Source organism: Patiria miniata, unplaced genomic scaffold (assembly GCF_015706575.1).
Source record: "Patiria miniata isolate m_02_andy unplaced genomic scaffold, ASM1570657v1 HiC_scaffold_6, whole genome shotgun sequence".
Lineage (NCBI taxonomy): Eukaryota > Metazoa > Echinodermata > Asteroidea > Valvatida > Asterinidae > Patiria > Patiria miniata.
Window position 1 is genome coordinate 20,147,954 of NW_024037073.1, and position 12,871 is coordinate 20,160,824.

A 12,871-nucleotide genomic window follows, 5' to 3' on the forward strand; every position below is an offset into this window, starting at 1 on the left:
GGGGTCACAGCGCAGCCGCAGTTTTGTTGTTCAGAAAGTTGTGTCCCACAATGCAATGTTACCGGAACTGGAAATATTCTCCTTGGTAACTAAACGCGGAAGTTGTGCAGGAGCAGACGACACAAGTGTTTATTCTGTTGTGAGCTATTTTTGTGCTTTTATTTGAGATATCGTAGATTAAACAGTTTTTTTTTTTTAGTGGATATTTAAACTTCCATTGTAAGGATTCTGCAGGGTTTGTGAAGTTCAAATCATTCCACGAAAACATGATTAAAAATAACATTTTATTTTGTCAATGTCATTGAATTTGAATCATAAATTTTGAACAAGTTATTATGAGGCCTATATTATTAATATTAGCTATTCATAATGCTGGCAATGCAAAGGCAATGGCAATGCAAATGCCAATGACTGAATTGGTACCAAAACAAATAATAAATAATAATGCTTGGGAGGGGTCCAAATTATAGGTAGTTTATTCTGCACATTTTCTATAAATTTCAATTATCCCCCTGATTATTAGCCCCACTAACTTACTAAGTCTAAGGCACTAGTGTGGCTGTTGTGCCCATTCTTGAAAATCACGCATTCTCGAGAATGGGCATGCACATTCTCGAGAATGGGCGCGCATTCTTAAGAATGAGCGCCCATTCTTAAGAACGAGCACGCGTTCTTAAGAATGAGCGCTCATTCTTAAGATTGGGTGGGAATATCACGTGCACAATTTATGAATTTTGCCCAATCTTAACAAACATTGCACGACATAATTATGTTAAATGAATTGTATAGCGGTTAAAAGGGAAACAATTCATATAAAGAGGAAAGAAAATGTTCTATGCTTCTGTACTCGTATAACTACGATAATTTGAATCAAATTAAACCTGTTATTATTGCTTTTTTTCTGCCCACTACGGGAAGTTTTGTAATAACGGAGGACTGGGAACTAGTCTGGGAAGTGCTTTATTTAGGCTAGACAAGTTACAAGTCCCTGCATGTATCATATGCGTGCTACGAAAAAAAAAACGATGTCCAGAAGCTGCCAAAATTGCTCTTTTGACTAGATGCGACGTTATGGTGGGATGTGAACAATAAATTGGTGGCAATTTAAATGGGAAATAGCATTAGCACTATGGGATGTCACAGTATTCATTCTCATTCTTCACATTCTTCATTCTTACGTCCCCCCCCTCCTCCCCCCCCCCCCCCCCCCCCCCCCCCCGCTTTTATTATCCCAAAAATTTAGAATTCTTTGCACTAGTATTATTATGTCTCTTATTTTTTCCCGGTCCCCCCCCCCATATCAATACGCCTTTACTTATCATATCCACTCTACTTTTCAGCGCCTTGCGTTGCAACAGTATAATTATTGAGAATCAGTGAACGAGGGGATTCAGCTAGACTTGCCAAGCGCAGCCGGTGCTCGGCATCGACAAGACCGTTATCTTGTCGCGCATTCTCAAGAATGTGCGCTCAATCTGGAAGAGTTATTTTTTGCCAAGATTGAGCAAGGATCCAGTTGCACATTCTCAAGAATGTGCATGCCCATTCTCGAGAATGCGTGATTTTCAAGAATGGGCACAACATGGCCACGCCCGCGGTTCAGTGCAGCATACCGCAGCCACACTAGTGGGGCTACCTGATTATAGGCATGATAGGCCTAGGTCTATCCTATGCATAAACATAACGCTAAGGATCATCCTAGCTATCCTATGTTAAAATTAACCTCTGCAAGTAATTTAAAAAAGTTAATGCCATTTCATTCATTTCATCATCTGAATCCATAGAGCAATATCAAAAAATTCAGTCATTGTCATTGGCATTGCCTTTGCATTGCCATTATGAAATGTTTTTGATGGTAACTTATAAATTGCAAAGTTGCAATAAGGCGTTTCACGGTAATATATCTTGTTTACGTGGCAGAAAGAACACGCGCTGCTAGATGCGGGCGCATTTTGGAATGACCGCATGATAACTTGGAAGCACCAAAGTTTTCCATTGTCAATGCGTACACAGCAACGCCTGTAAAATTGCCCCGCAGGCAAGATGGCGCATATTTCTATTATTATCGTGAAACACCTTATTTCTTAAGATTTAATAACGGTTTGCATGGTGGACGTGATCAAGGAATGGGAGGTTTGCGGTAACACCATGTGAATGATATTTCTTTGTGAGATGTGTGGTTCTGAGAAGAGCCAGTTGGGTTAACTTGACGTTTCAAACAGTATGCTCTGTTCGTCATTTTTAAAAGGTAACCATTAGCAAATTTAAATCAATGGTATGAACTATGATTGCATCCCGGAGTAAGTTTTATTTATCTTTATACCACTGATTTAATTCTTTTTGTCAACAGTCAAACAAGTTTCATCAAGTTTCATCTCGCATCTAATAAAGTAATCCCCCTGAACACCATGGCAGGACGCATCGTGATGTGTGAACCAACAGAGCTGTACAACATCCTCCAGCAGGCTACATCATATCCATGCCTCAGTGATGCCAATTATCTCTTGCTTCTAGGTACAGATACTTTGATCATGTCAATACCAGATGTGGAGTGACAAAATACTGAGACATTGGGCCCAGTAAAAACAAAAATGCTTTCTCGTCCTAGCTTTTTGAGAAAAAATGAAAGAGGCGGCCCTTTCCCCCCCCCCCCCTCCACAACTATGGCAGCTTTTCAAAGATTGCAGATGGATTCTTCCATTTTCTCAACTCTTTTGATGATGCTTTGTGTGCAAAGGAGCTGCCATGCTCTTTTTACCAGATTTTGAACTTGCACATAAAGCTACAATTTTGCTGGGAACAAATTAAAAGACAAAATGTATTGGAAATGTATGATAAAAAAAACCAAAAAAACAAGCGGGTGGGAAAAGGAAGGAAGTGAGGATGAGAAACTGATTAATTTGTTTACTTGGCCTGATATTTTTTTGTGGTCAATATGAGGTTGCATAGAGGAATTGACTGTTGCCATACAAACTACAATGAAATCTCGATAAGTCAAACTCTGATAGCTCAAAACAACTGTTAAGTCAAACAAAGAATCCATTCCCTTCAGTTGTATAACAATGATATACATCCCTGCTTAAAGATATAGTCCATCATTTGTAATTTGTGCATTTTGTTCGTTTGAAGCAACAAAAGTGTTCAAAATCTAATGAAGGATACTGAACAACTAACCTGATGAAGTTTCAGCTCAGCTTCAGCTGTATATTCCGAGAAAAACAGCATTCTAGGATCTCAATTTCAAATCAAAAGTTGCTGAATCATGTTTTGAATTGTTTTGAATTGCAGCTATACGCGATGTCGCGCACTGATCTGACAAATTATAGCAACCGCGCTCGCCTGTGCATCGTGCCAATGATTGCGCGCGCTGCGCCGAATAACAAAACGAACTACTAATTTAAATTTTCCTACGGTGCGTCTTAAGACGCACCGTTGGAAAGGCCTTCTTTCGTTGATTACTTCAAAATGACAGCTTTCCAGAAAGAATAATTTCACAGGGAGTTTAAATCCCAACCAAGTGTGTTTTTCAACAATAAAATGCCAGTTACTTTTTCGGATGGCTGCAAATGATGGACTATAGCTTTAACTCAAAACTCTGCTAAAGTCAAAGTTTGAACCTGTTCCCGTGAGGTTTGACTCATCAAGATTTCACTGTATGAGGATGATGAGGTTCGGTTAAAAAAGGAAATGTGGTTGTGTAGGCAGGCATGTTTGCTTAAACAATTTATTGTTACTGACATTTTGTGTGACATTACCTTGTCTAGATTATGTGATGGACAACAGTTTATGATTTTATCTGGTTTTATTTTTGTATTTTCCCTTCTTCATTTCTTCCTAATGTATTCAACTCACAGATGCCAGGCAGACAAATGAGTACAATGAGAGCCACATCATCACATCCAAGAAAGCACCAAGGGTAAATGTTTGACTCATTTTACTTGAACTGATTTTTTTAAAACCTTTTTCCTTATCAAACAAGACTACATCACATCTTCGAAAAGGCTTTGTTACATTGTTGGTAGTCTTTACAAACAATACGTGTGATAACAAAAAGACTTTTCATCTGTACAAATGATTCGAAAAAGAAATGTTACTTTTTCACGAAAAATCCTTAACAACTCTGAAATCTCTACATTAAATGTGGATACATTGAATGAAAAGTTGTGTAAACCGTTGTTTTGTCTAACATTGTCAAAATGTCAGGTTTGTTTTCATTTGAGAATGATCTTGCTATAGGATGCAAGCACAAAGTCCATCGTAAAAGTTAATCGTAAAAAGGACCATTTGGGCAATTCCAGTATTAAAAGGAAGTTTAATGTCTGTGACATAGCTAACTGACCGCGATATCTGATCAACGATTCAAAGAAATTATCCAAAACTCCTAGCCTGTAATCTTCTTGACCATTACTAGATAATGAATGTATAGATTATTTGAAAAGTACATTTTCAGTTTTATTCACTGAGCTCTTAAAGGCTCCGTCACAGACATTACATAACATAACTCATTGCATAACTCTGGAATCGCCCACTTGTTTGTTCATATTTTGGTTTGAAGCAACAAAAGTGTTACGAAAAATGTGTCACTTGATAGATCTTTGGAAATGACCCTTTAGTGTGTTCTTCAAAAGGACAGCATGCCAGGAGCAATCATTTCACAGGGAGTTTAGCGTCATTCCTATCTTTAAACCAAGTGAGCTTTTTCATAATATTTTGTTCAGTTACTTTTTTGGTAGCTGCAAATTGTCCACTCTACTTGCAGTTATCTGAGTTAAGTTTCATCGCGCTAAACCACAAAGTTAAGTGTAACATGTTTTATTTTTTGGGTGTAATTATTGCAGTCAGCCTTGGGTGAATTCCTTGTTCCATATGATGGTGAGCTGGAATGCAAAATGCATGTTGTGGTACTGGATAGCAAGACCCGAAACCTAAAAGATCAAGGTAGAAACACTTTATAAACTTTATTTTACAATGGACTCTGTACACAAGTACCCCTCAACGGGTACAAAGGGAGAGTTGGGGGAGAGCACTGGGAAGGATATTCGAACGCATTGCCGATGACGCCTGACGCTCATGCGAAGATGGTATAGCTTTGTGCATATGCAGAATCAAACAAGTTCTGCATCCTAAACGCCTGCGAACCAGTATGCACACAACACACGTGATGTGTCCCTCCACTTGAACTCTTGAAAGTGGCCAGACAGTGTCATCTATTCGTGCAGAGTCCATAGGTATTCAGTGGCTTATTCAAGTCAACTTTAATTAAAGCAATCATTTTCTTTTATGTGTGTTCTAAAAACGTCTTGAGTACATGTACATCGAAGCACAGAAATTTATTTTAACTCAAAAGCGTCCGACTAATATTAAAGATCAATCTCTAACTTTTGGTTTTAGCCCGTTGGGATCAGTGTGGTGGGCACTGGAACTAAAGTTGTCAACAAAGCATAAAATTATATGAATTGTTAATCATTTGCTTCATGTGATCAATTTCATTTTTTTCCCTGTTATTTGTTCAGTCATTGAAAGACCAAATATTTATGGCTGTTACTTAATTGTTCTTTCCTTTGTTTCCCCTTTTTCAAAATAGTTATTGGACTTGTGTGTACTCTTAATGTGGATGTGTCTTAAGTTTCCTTTTTGCTTGTGTTTAAATAGAAGTAGGTCTATTGTTTAATTAAATTTAATTGAATTCAGAATTGTATTAATTTTTTAATTGTGTATATTCCTTTCCATTCAGAGCCAGCCATTGCCTGCGCCCAGGTCATGGCGGAGATGGGCAGCCGCAATCCCGCCAAGGTCCTCCGAGGGGGATACGAGGAGTTCTCTGCCCTCTACCCGTTTCTGCGGACCCAGAAGATCATCTACATGCCCAGGGAGCTGGACCAGCTCAGGCCCTACCCCATGGAGGTGCTGCCGGGGAGGCTGTACCTGGGGGACTGCCAGCAGGCCTGCCGGGCGGACGTCAGGAAGGACCTCAAGATCAAGGGGGTGGTGTGCCTGTCGGCCGAGCCCACTGAACTGTAAGGAACATTCTTCTTTTGGGTTATTACTATTATTTATAATTTCTGGTGATTAAACCAAAGATTCCACAAAGGCACCCAATGCACTATATTGCTGCCAAGTCTGAAGAAACTTGTACAGGGGAGATGATTAAGAATTGTACAGTTTTATAGGCAGAAGGAAAGCCCAGATAAAAATCCTTGGAGCCCATGGAATCAGTTGGAACCCATGGAATCAGTTGGGACCCATGGAGTCAATATCATTTGGAGCCCAATAAAATCAGTTGGATCCCATGGAATCAGTTGGAACCCATGGAATCAGTTAGGGACTTAAAATCCACTAACTCACATGTAGGCCTGATGGGATTCAAACACAGTTCAAAGTGGTGGAAGATGAAGAAAGACCCAATGCACAGACCTGACTCCTGGATGTATTTGTGTCACCACAAAAGGAGCATAAAGTTGGACTTTTTAAAAATAGAGATATTTTTATTTCTGGATTCTGCAGAACAGGAGGTTTCTAATGGTATATAACATTTGGGGGTACTGATTGCGGTAACAGAAACATAGACCGCCAACTAAATTGAAGTTGTTCAACTAATTTTTGAGAAAATGACCGTTTTAACCTTCTCTTGTATTACAGTGAACGAACGATCAAATAACAAAACAGAATGAAAATTGGTTTGAAAGTATGTCTGACAGTACAACAAAAATTGGGGAAAGGAAGAACAGGACTTACAGATTGAGGTTCACACAAAAACAAAAATATGGACCACCCCTTCAATTTTTGGCTTTGCCCCACTGTTCTGCAAAATGGCAATGACCGACTTCACGCTCATTCTGTGGTGACAGGTCGCATTTGTCTCAGATGAGATGCTTCCATTCGCTTGTCTTTTACTCTCATTGTTGTAATATATGTGCCTGTGTGTCATCTAGTGTGTCCACTCTTAACAGGCGGAAGACATTCGTCACTTTTTTTTGCTTTTTGGTTCTGTTTACAAGAGTGTCACCACTTTTTAGCCTGTTTGCTAATTGGTGTGTTTAACATTGTTTTCTAGAAACAATGAGCTGAGCAGTGATCAGCTGCTTCACATTCCAGTCACAGATGATGAGGATGGAGACCTGGACCCTCACTTGAACCCAGCCTGTCAATTCCTTGGTAAGGTAGTGTTCTTGTGTAAAGTATTGAACCCGTTCAGTCCATCTCTGTGCAAGCCGTCCTGGGTTTTGTACCCAGTTTATTCCACAGTCTGCCTCCCACTTTCACATATGTGAGGCATTCTGGCAAAATGAGACACAACTGGGCAGAGGTCGAAATAAGGGTTTGCTGGTATTAGGAATGAGAATAAAATTCTCCGTACAATACTGTTTGCTGCACTTCAATCAGGCATTCAGTTGACAAGTTATGGCTATTTAAAGTTTGCACTTATTGACATTTCAAAAAGTAAAACAGCCTTTAATGTTTTGAGTTTTGTAGTTGTGCAAATGAAAGAAGACGTCAATTGGTTTTCCTTAAAAACAGTTTATTCCACGATGTTTACACTATTTCTTTGTGTAATAGACATATCAAAGGTGATAAATATCAATAAATCTGAAAATCGTAATAAATCAACCCCTTTTTTGTTTCATTTTTCTCCACTATGGCCCATGCCCAGTTCCATCTCATTTTGCCAGAACGCCTCACATATTCTACACCTTGTATATATCCATATTTGTCAGACCTTGTGTACCCAGTTTATCTCATGATGTATCACATACTTTTAAGATCATGTACCCAGAATAGCCCACATACACTTTCATATCATGTACCTGGCAAATATCAGGCTCTGTCACATTCAGATCCAATACCTAACACCTAACATACTGTGCAATAGAAAAGTAAGTTACTTAAAATCCCAGTGGTTTCTTTAAGATGTGAGAAATTTGCAGATATACCGTGTAAAGCGCCTATCTCTAAAAGAGAGGGCGGTTTTGAGAAGAAGCAGAAATGTTAACATTAGAGCATGAACCTTGAGTAAGCACATGACCAAAATATTCAGATCCCTTGGTATTCTCAAAACCACCTCTTGTTCATAGATTGTCACCTCACATGGTACATGTTAATACTTCACCCAAGTTGTACTCCCTCAGATTGCATTTGTTTTTTGTTGATATTTGGTTCTCCCTTGTCTTCTGCAGGTGGTATTATAGGTTCAGAGCAGGCTGCCCTGGTCTGCAGTGATCACGGCCTCAGCCGCAGTGTCTGCGTGGTGTTGGCCTATCTCATGGTGTTCTACAAATGGCCATTAAAGGTAATGCATGGCACAATTCTTGTCTTAACAAATAAATATTGATCTGGCTACGTGTTGACAAATCCTAATTTCGGAAAGATTTCAGAAATTTGTTTTTGTTTCTGAAAATGCATAGTAAGTTTAAGTGTCCTGCAGTTCGTAATACTAATGTGTGAGAACAATCCAAACATGCGATGTATACATTTCCCCCCTCCCAACCCAACCCACCCTCATCCATCTTATTCCTAAGGAAGGACTAAATTCTAAATCTTCCAAGTTTAATTTAATATGCGTTGTTGTTTTGGTGTCATTCCATTCATGTAGGAAGCCCACAAACACCTTGCCGGTTGCAAGAGCAACATCCGTCCCCACCGCTCGTTCGTCCACCAGCTCTCCAAATGGGAGAAAACCGTCTTCGGGGAGACCCTCACAGACATCAGTGACCCAAACTTCTAAATCCTTTGGAGATTTTTGTATTTATTCAAGTACTGGCATCATTTTGTTAAATTTAATTCTATATGGTTAGGGCTCTGTGCATGAACAAGACAGGGTGTACCTGTTCTACATGACCCCCGAGGACAGACACACAAAGGGAGAACAACAGATCCTTTCAGTCCTTGGTCTTTTGTTAAAAAAGGTCCTCTGTGGTAGGTTTGTGTGCTTAGTCTATGGGAGAGTGTTATTTTACAGGGACAAAGGAAAACACAAAGCATTGTCCTCGGGAGTTTAGTCAAACAAGAGTTGGTGCATTTTTACCACTTTCGATAGGCCATGGACGGAACACACTGCATGCGCGTACTGTTTTGTAAACGTATGTTGCGGAGTACGCACATCTTATTTTACTCTGAATGTGCACAAAGCCACAGCGTAATTGTATGAGTGTCAGTCGTCGTTGGCAATGCATTCAAGTGTCTCTCCCAGTGGTCTCCCCCAACTCTCCCTTTGTAATTGTCAAGGGGGTACTTGTGCACAGAGTCCGTAGGCCTTGAGCAATATATGTGATGCGATCAAGCTAAATGAGTCGTTTGTCGGGAATTTGTATTTGGAGATACAGGCCAAAATAGGGCCACTTCATCACATCACTTCATCATATCTCTTGGTGTTCCAACTTCCATAACTTTCGAACTAAAGATGGTATCAGCATGCGGTTTTCACAGCAGTAATGCTGAGATTGTGCTCTTTTCAAATCTGTAATAAAAACATTTGACCAGGGTCGACAAACGACTCATGTAGCTTGATCACATCACATAATGGGAATTGTATATAAAATTTAAAGGGGATTCCACATCCAAGGTTTAAGCTGACGTAAGGAAACTTCACTCCAAGTCTTAACTGACCTGAAAGATTGATTCATTAAATGTTGCTTCATCACAGATCAAGTTAGGTTGAGGCCCATTAGTCGTCTAGTGGTTGGTTTGTGACGTAACTTAAGCCTGCGCAAAGGCCTTTAGTCAAACGATTGTCAAATTTAGTCTGGCCTCCTCGTTGTGCTTTAAGATGCACGCAGCTTTGGGTAACCATGCAGTGAAGCCACCATGCCCCATACTCAGTTCCAAATACTTGACTAGATTTTTTTTGGTGGGGGGGGGCATGGAGGCAAATGGTTAGCTTTAAATGGATCCAATTTTGTTTTCACTCAGTGTGAAACATCATGCTGAACCATTCAAGAAATTGTTTTTTGTAACAAATGCTTGTGTTCTATAGTGATGTTATAGTGCTGTCATGATGAAGTAGTCTATATTCCACCAATGTCTTGCAGTCTCGCTCAAGTACAATATTTTCCAAGTACTAAAGCTTTTTACCATAAGCATGCTACCAAAAAGAATGTACAACATGCAAATGTATCCATTCGACAAATGTGTACAATTTTAATTTTCACCAAGGCCAATTTTAGAGTTAATAAGCAAATGCCACATCTATTATATTATTTCAGTAAAAGAGCTTTGTATAAAAAAATCCTGTAAATATGTACAACTTTTGAGGTGTAAATCTTGGGATTAAGAAAAATTTGTATTTTTCTTCCTTTGTAAATAAATTCAGGTCCAGAATTTTCAGTTTGATTTTCAGTTCATGTATTATCAATCATTCACGTATTTCTTAATTCGAATTTTTAAAAAATGTCATGCCCCCAGAAACCTAAATCATGAATTATATTTTACAAACCCATCACGATGTCTTCCGAATAACAACACTGCTTAAGGAACCACAGTCCCTGTGAACATTTTGGCAACAGACAGCACCTCCCTTCCAATATCCTCCTGGGCCCCGCCCACCAAAAACTCCCCGGTCAGCTCCCTGAGTGTCACGGCGATGCGTCGGGACACGATAGCCTCCCTCCGTATCCCATGATTCCACTGGTGCCTAGCAGGACCCGACAGGACAAGCAAGCTCCGCGGCGGAAGTGGGATCCTAACAGATACCGGTGTAGTCCGGGTATCCTCGTTCCCTGGGCTCTGAATAGGGGTCATGTCTAAATAGGTCCCCGAGATCAAGTTGATGGTGACGAGTCGCTCGCCCCACAGCCAACTGTCATCTAGGTGGGGGTCAATGGCCGACCCCCTCTCGGGTCGGTAGTCCAGATTGCACTGCTCGACGGGTATGAAGTCACTCAGGCTCTCGTGTTCGTTCATCCGCTCAACGAAGGGCTTGATGAACGATGGCAGGCCAGTGAAACCCGCCGTTTTGAGCTTCCTCCGTTTAAAGTTTACTTTGGGGCCATAGTCCTGCAGGAGATTACAAACCAAAATATTAAGGTCATTTGTTCTGATAAAGTATTCACAAACTAAGATGTCCAAGATTCAAATAGGCCATCCTCAAATTCAATAGATAATCAGCTTTGAAGTAAACAAAGTTTCTTAAGTGCACTTTTTGCTGCAATAGCATTATTCACCCTAAATTGCTATCACTTTGAAAATGAAATGTGTTTATCTTTATGTTGCTTGAGCTGTTATAAAAAATAAGAACATCCTCTAACTTAGCTGCATAGTTGCACACTGCTTGAAAAACCACAACATTTTTTTGAACAAGTTCTTACAAAGGTAGCCCAATCTTTTCACTGCCATTTTTGAAACACACAAATTATGTCTTTCCTATAAATATCAAATTTCATATTATTATTATTGGGCTTCCAGAATGTGCGAAAGGTGAGGGTTATCTTTTGCAAGTCAATTTGAGGTCACGAGTACAAAAAAAGTAATTTTAGTGAGTCAGAGACCTGTTTAACTCTCCCAGATTGGGACGGTTTCCATGGCGACGCATCAATGGTCCTCACAAGTTCTGCCTCCTCCTCCTTGGAAACAAACTCCGGCACGACAGTAACTCCCGGGAATTCTAACGCTCTCCCCGTGTGGTCACATGCCGTCAGCTCAGTGATGGGCGGGTTGGCGAAATCGTCTGTATGCCTAGGTCCCCATGCTGTGTTGCACCTCCAACAGTAGCAGTACGACTCCCACGACTCCTGTTAAATACATTCAACAAGAAAAAGTAAACATTTCTTTTTTAAAGAAATGACAAACTTTGTGATGATTGGTAGTACATCTTCATATTCCGAAGCACTTTCACAAAGACGCCACAGTTCATAAATGGCAAAGAAAACAGTACACCTGCCTGTTTTGTTCAATTTAAAAAAAAAATCTAGTGGCTATTGTTACAGATTGTTTACGCAATTTTCAACAGCTACAGTTACAGAATTGCAACACAGGGTTTTTAATTCCTACAGTGACTGAAGTACACAGATCAATAAGCTGTTTTACAGTAATACGCGCTATCTTGCCCGCAGGGCAATTTTATACGCATTGCTGTGTACCCATCGTCAATGGAAAACTTTGGCGTTTCCAATTCATCATGCAGTCATTCCAAAATGCGCCCGCATCTAGCAATGCATGTTCTTTTTGCCCCTTGAACAAGATGGCGCATATTACCATGATTACCGTGAAACACCTTTACACTTATTGTTTTTTAGTTTCTCAAAATTGTTTTATTGAATGATGTATGCTTGACAACTGACACATTCCCATACAACTGTTCAATGGTCAACAAAAATATCATTATCAATATCAACACAAGAGGAGGAGCGGAAACATTTTCAATTTAGTTACGAACTTAATTTTTTACATTTTAGCAAACTCTTTGTTACTTCTTTTAAAATATTCCATGAGACCACCAGCCAGGAATCTCATAAACATCACGGGGGAGGGGGGGGTTCCCCCCTCCCCACATGCCCCACTACCCCCCCCCCCCCCCCCCCCCCCCCCCCCCCCCCCCCTCGAGGCCTCCCGGCCCCTGCACTTCAACTTGCCCTCGGTTTTGTAATTGTACCTGTTCTGCGCTGGTAAAGTTCCTTGGAATGAGAGTTTTATGTTGTTGCTGTTCACATATTAAACATGTTCTAATGCCCTTGCAACCGCATGTTCCCTCATATTCTCCCATACTATTTCAAGATAATGGAGAGCAGTTAGCGAGGACTAAACCACCTAGCATTCGTTTATGCATGTAGCCCAAATCCTTCCGCAAAAAACACTGTCGTTAATAAGACGGTCAAGTAGCCCAAATCTCACATTCGGGCGTTTTATCGCCCAAATTATGGGATGGTCTCAAAGAGGGCGC

General features: G+C 40.2%; 2 protein-coding genes across 2 annotated transcripts; one reads left to right on the forward strand and one right to left on the reverse strand.

Moving 5' to 3' along the window:
- Positions 1-3: 3 nt before the first annotated feature.
- LOC119742625 (serine/threonine/tyrosine-interacting-like protein 1) lies at positions 4-8,878 on the forward strand. The gene is made up of 8 exons (XM_038218751.1): positions 4-139; positions 2,351-2,514; positions 3,855-3,916; positions 4,839-4,938; positions 5,735-6,017; positions 7,055-7,155; positions 8,175-8,287; positions 8,591-8,878. Exons 2-8 carry the CDS (start codon positions 2,409-2,411, stop codon positions 8,720-8,722), a joined length of 897 nt encoding a protein of 298 aa, XP_038074679.1. The 5' UTR covers positions 4-139; positions 2,351-2,408; the 3' UTR covers positions 8,723-8,878.
- Positions 8,879-10,110: 1,232 nt separating this feature from the next.
- LOC119742468 (alpha-ketoglutarate-dependent dioxygenase alkB homolog 4-like) lies at positions 10,111-12,808 on the reverse strand. Its single transcript, XM_038218399.1, has 3 exons — positions 12,554-12,808; positions 11,481-11,723; positions 10,111-10,989 (listed from the first exon to the last, which is right to left on the reverse strand). Exons 1-3 carry the CDS (start codon positions 12,692-12,694, stop codon positions 10,462-10,464), a joined length of 912 nt encoding a protein of 303 aa, XP_038074327.1. The 5' UTR covers positions 12,695-12,808; the 3' UTR covers positions 10,111-10,461.
- Between the last annotated feature and the right edge of the window lie 63 nt (positions 12,809-12,871).

Excerpts from the sequence above, each read along its gene's own strand:
- LOC119742625 (XM_038218751.1), top strand. The coding sequence starts at position 2,409 with ATGGCAGGACGCATCGTGATGTGTGAACCAACAGAGCTGTACAACATC. Across the intron at positions 3,917-4,838 it reads CATCCAAGAAAGCACCAAGG|TCAGCCTTGGGTGAATTCCT; the intron begins GTAAATGTTTGA and ends TAATTATTGCAG. Across the intron at positions 6,018-7,054 it reads TCGGCCGAGCCCACTGAACT|AAACAATGAGCTGAGCAGTG; the intron begins GTAAGGAACATT and ends ATTGTTTTCTAG.
- LOC119742468 (XM_038218399.1), bottom strand. The coding sequence starts at position 12,694 with ATGGGAGAATATGAGGGAACATGCGGTTGCAAGGGCATTAGAACATGT. Across the intron at positions 11,724-12,553 it reads AAAACCGAGGGCAAGTTGAA|GAGTCGTGGGAGTCGTACTG; the intron begins GTGCAGGGGCCG and ends TGTATTTAACAG. Across the intron at positions 10,990-11,480 it reads AATCTGGGAGAGTTAAACAG|GACTATGGCCCCAAAGTAAA; the intron begins GTCTCTGACTCA and ends AATCTCCTGCAG.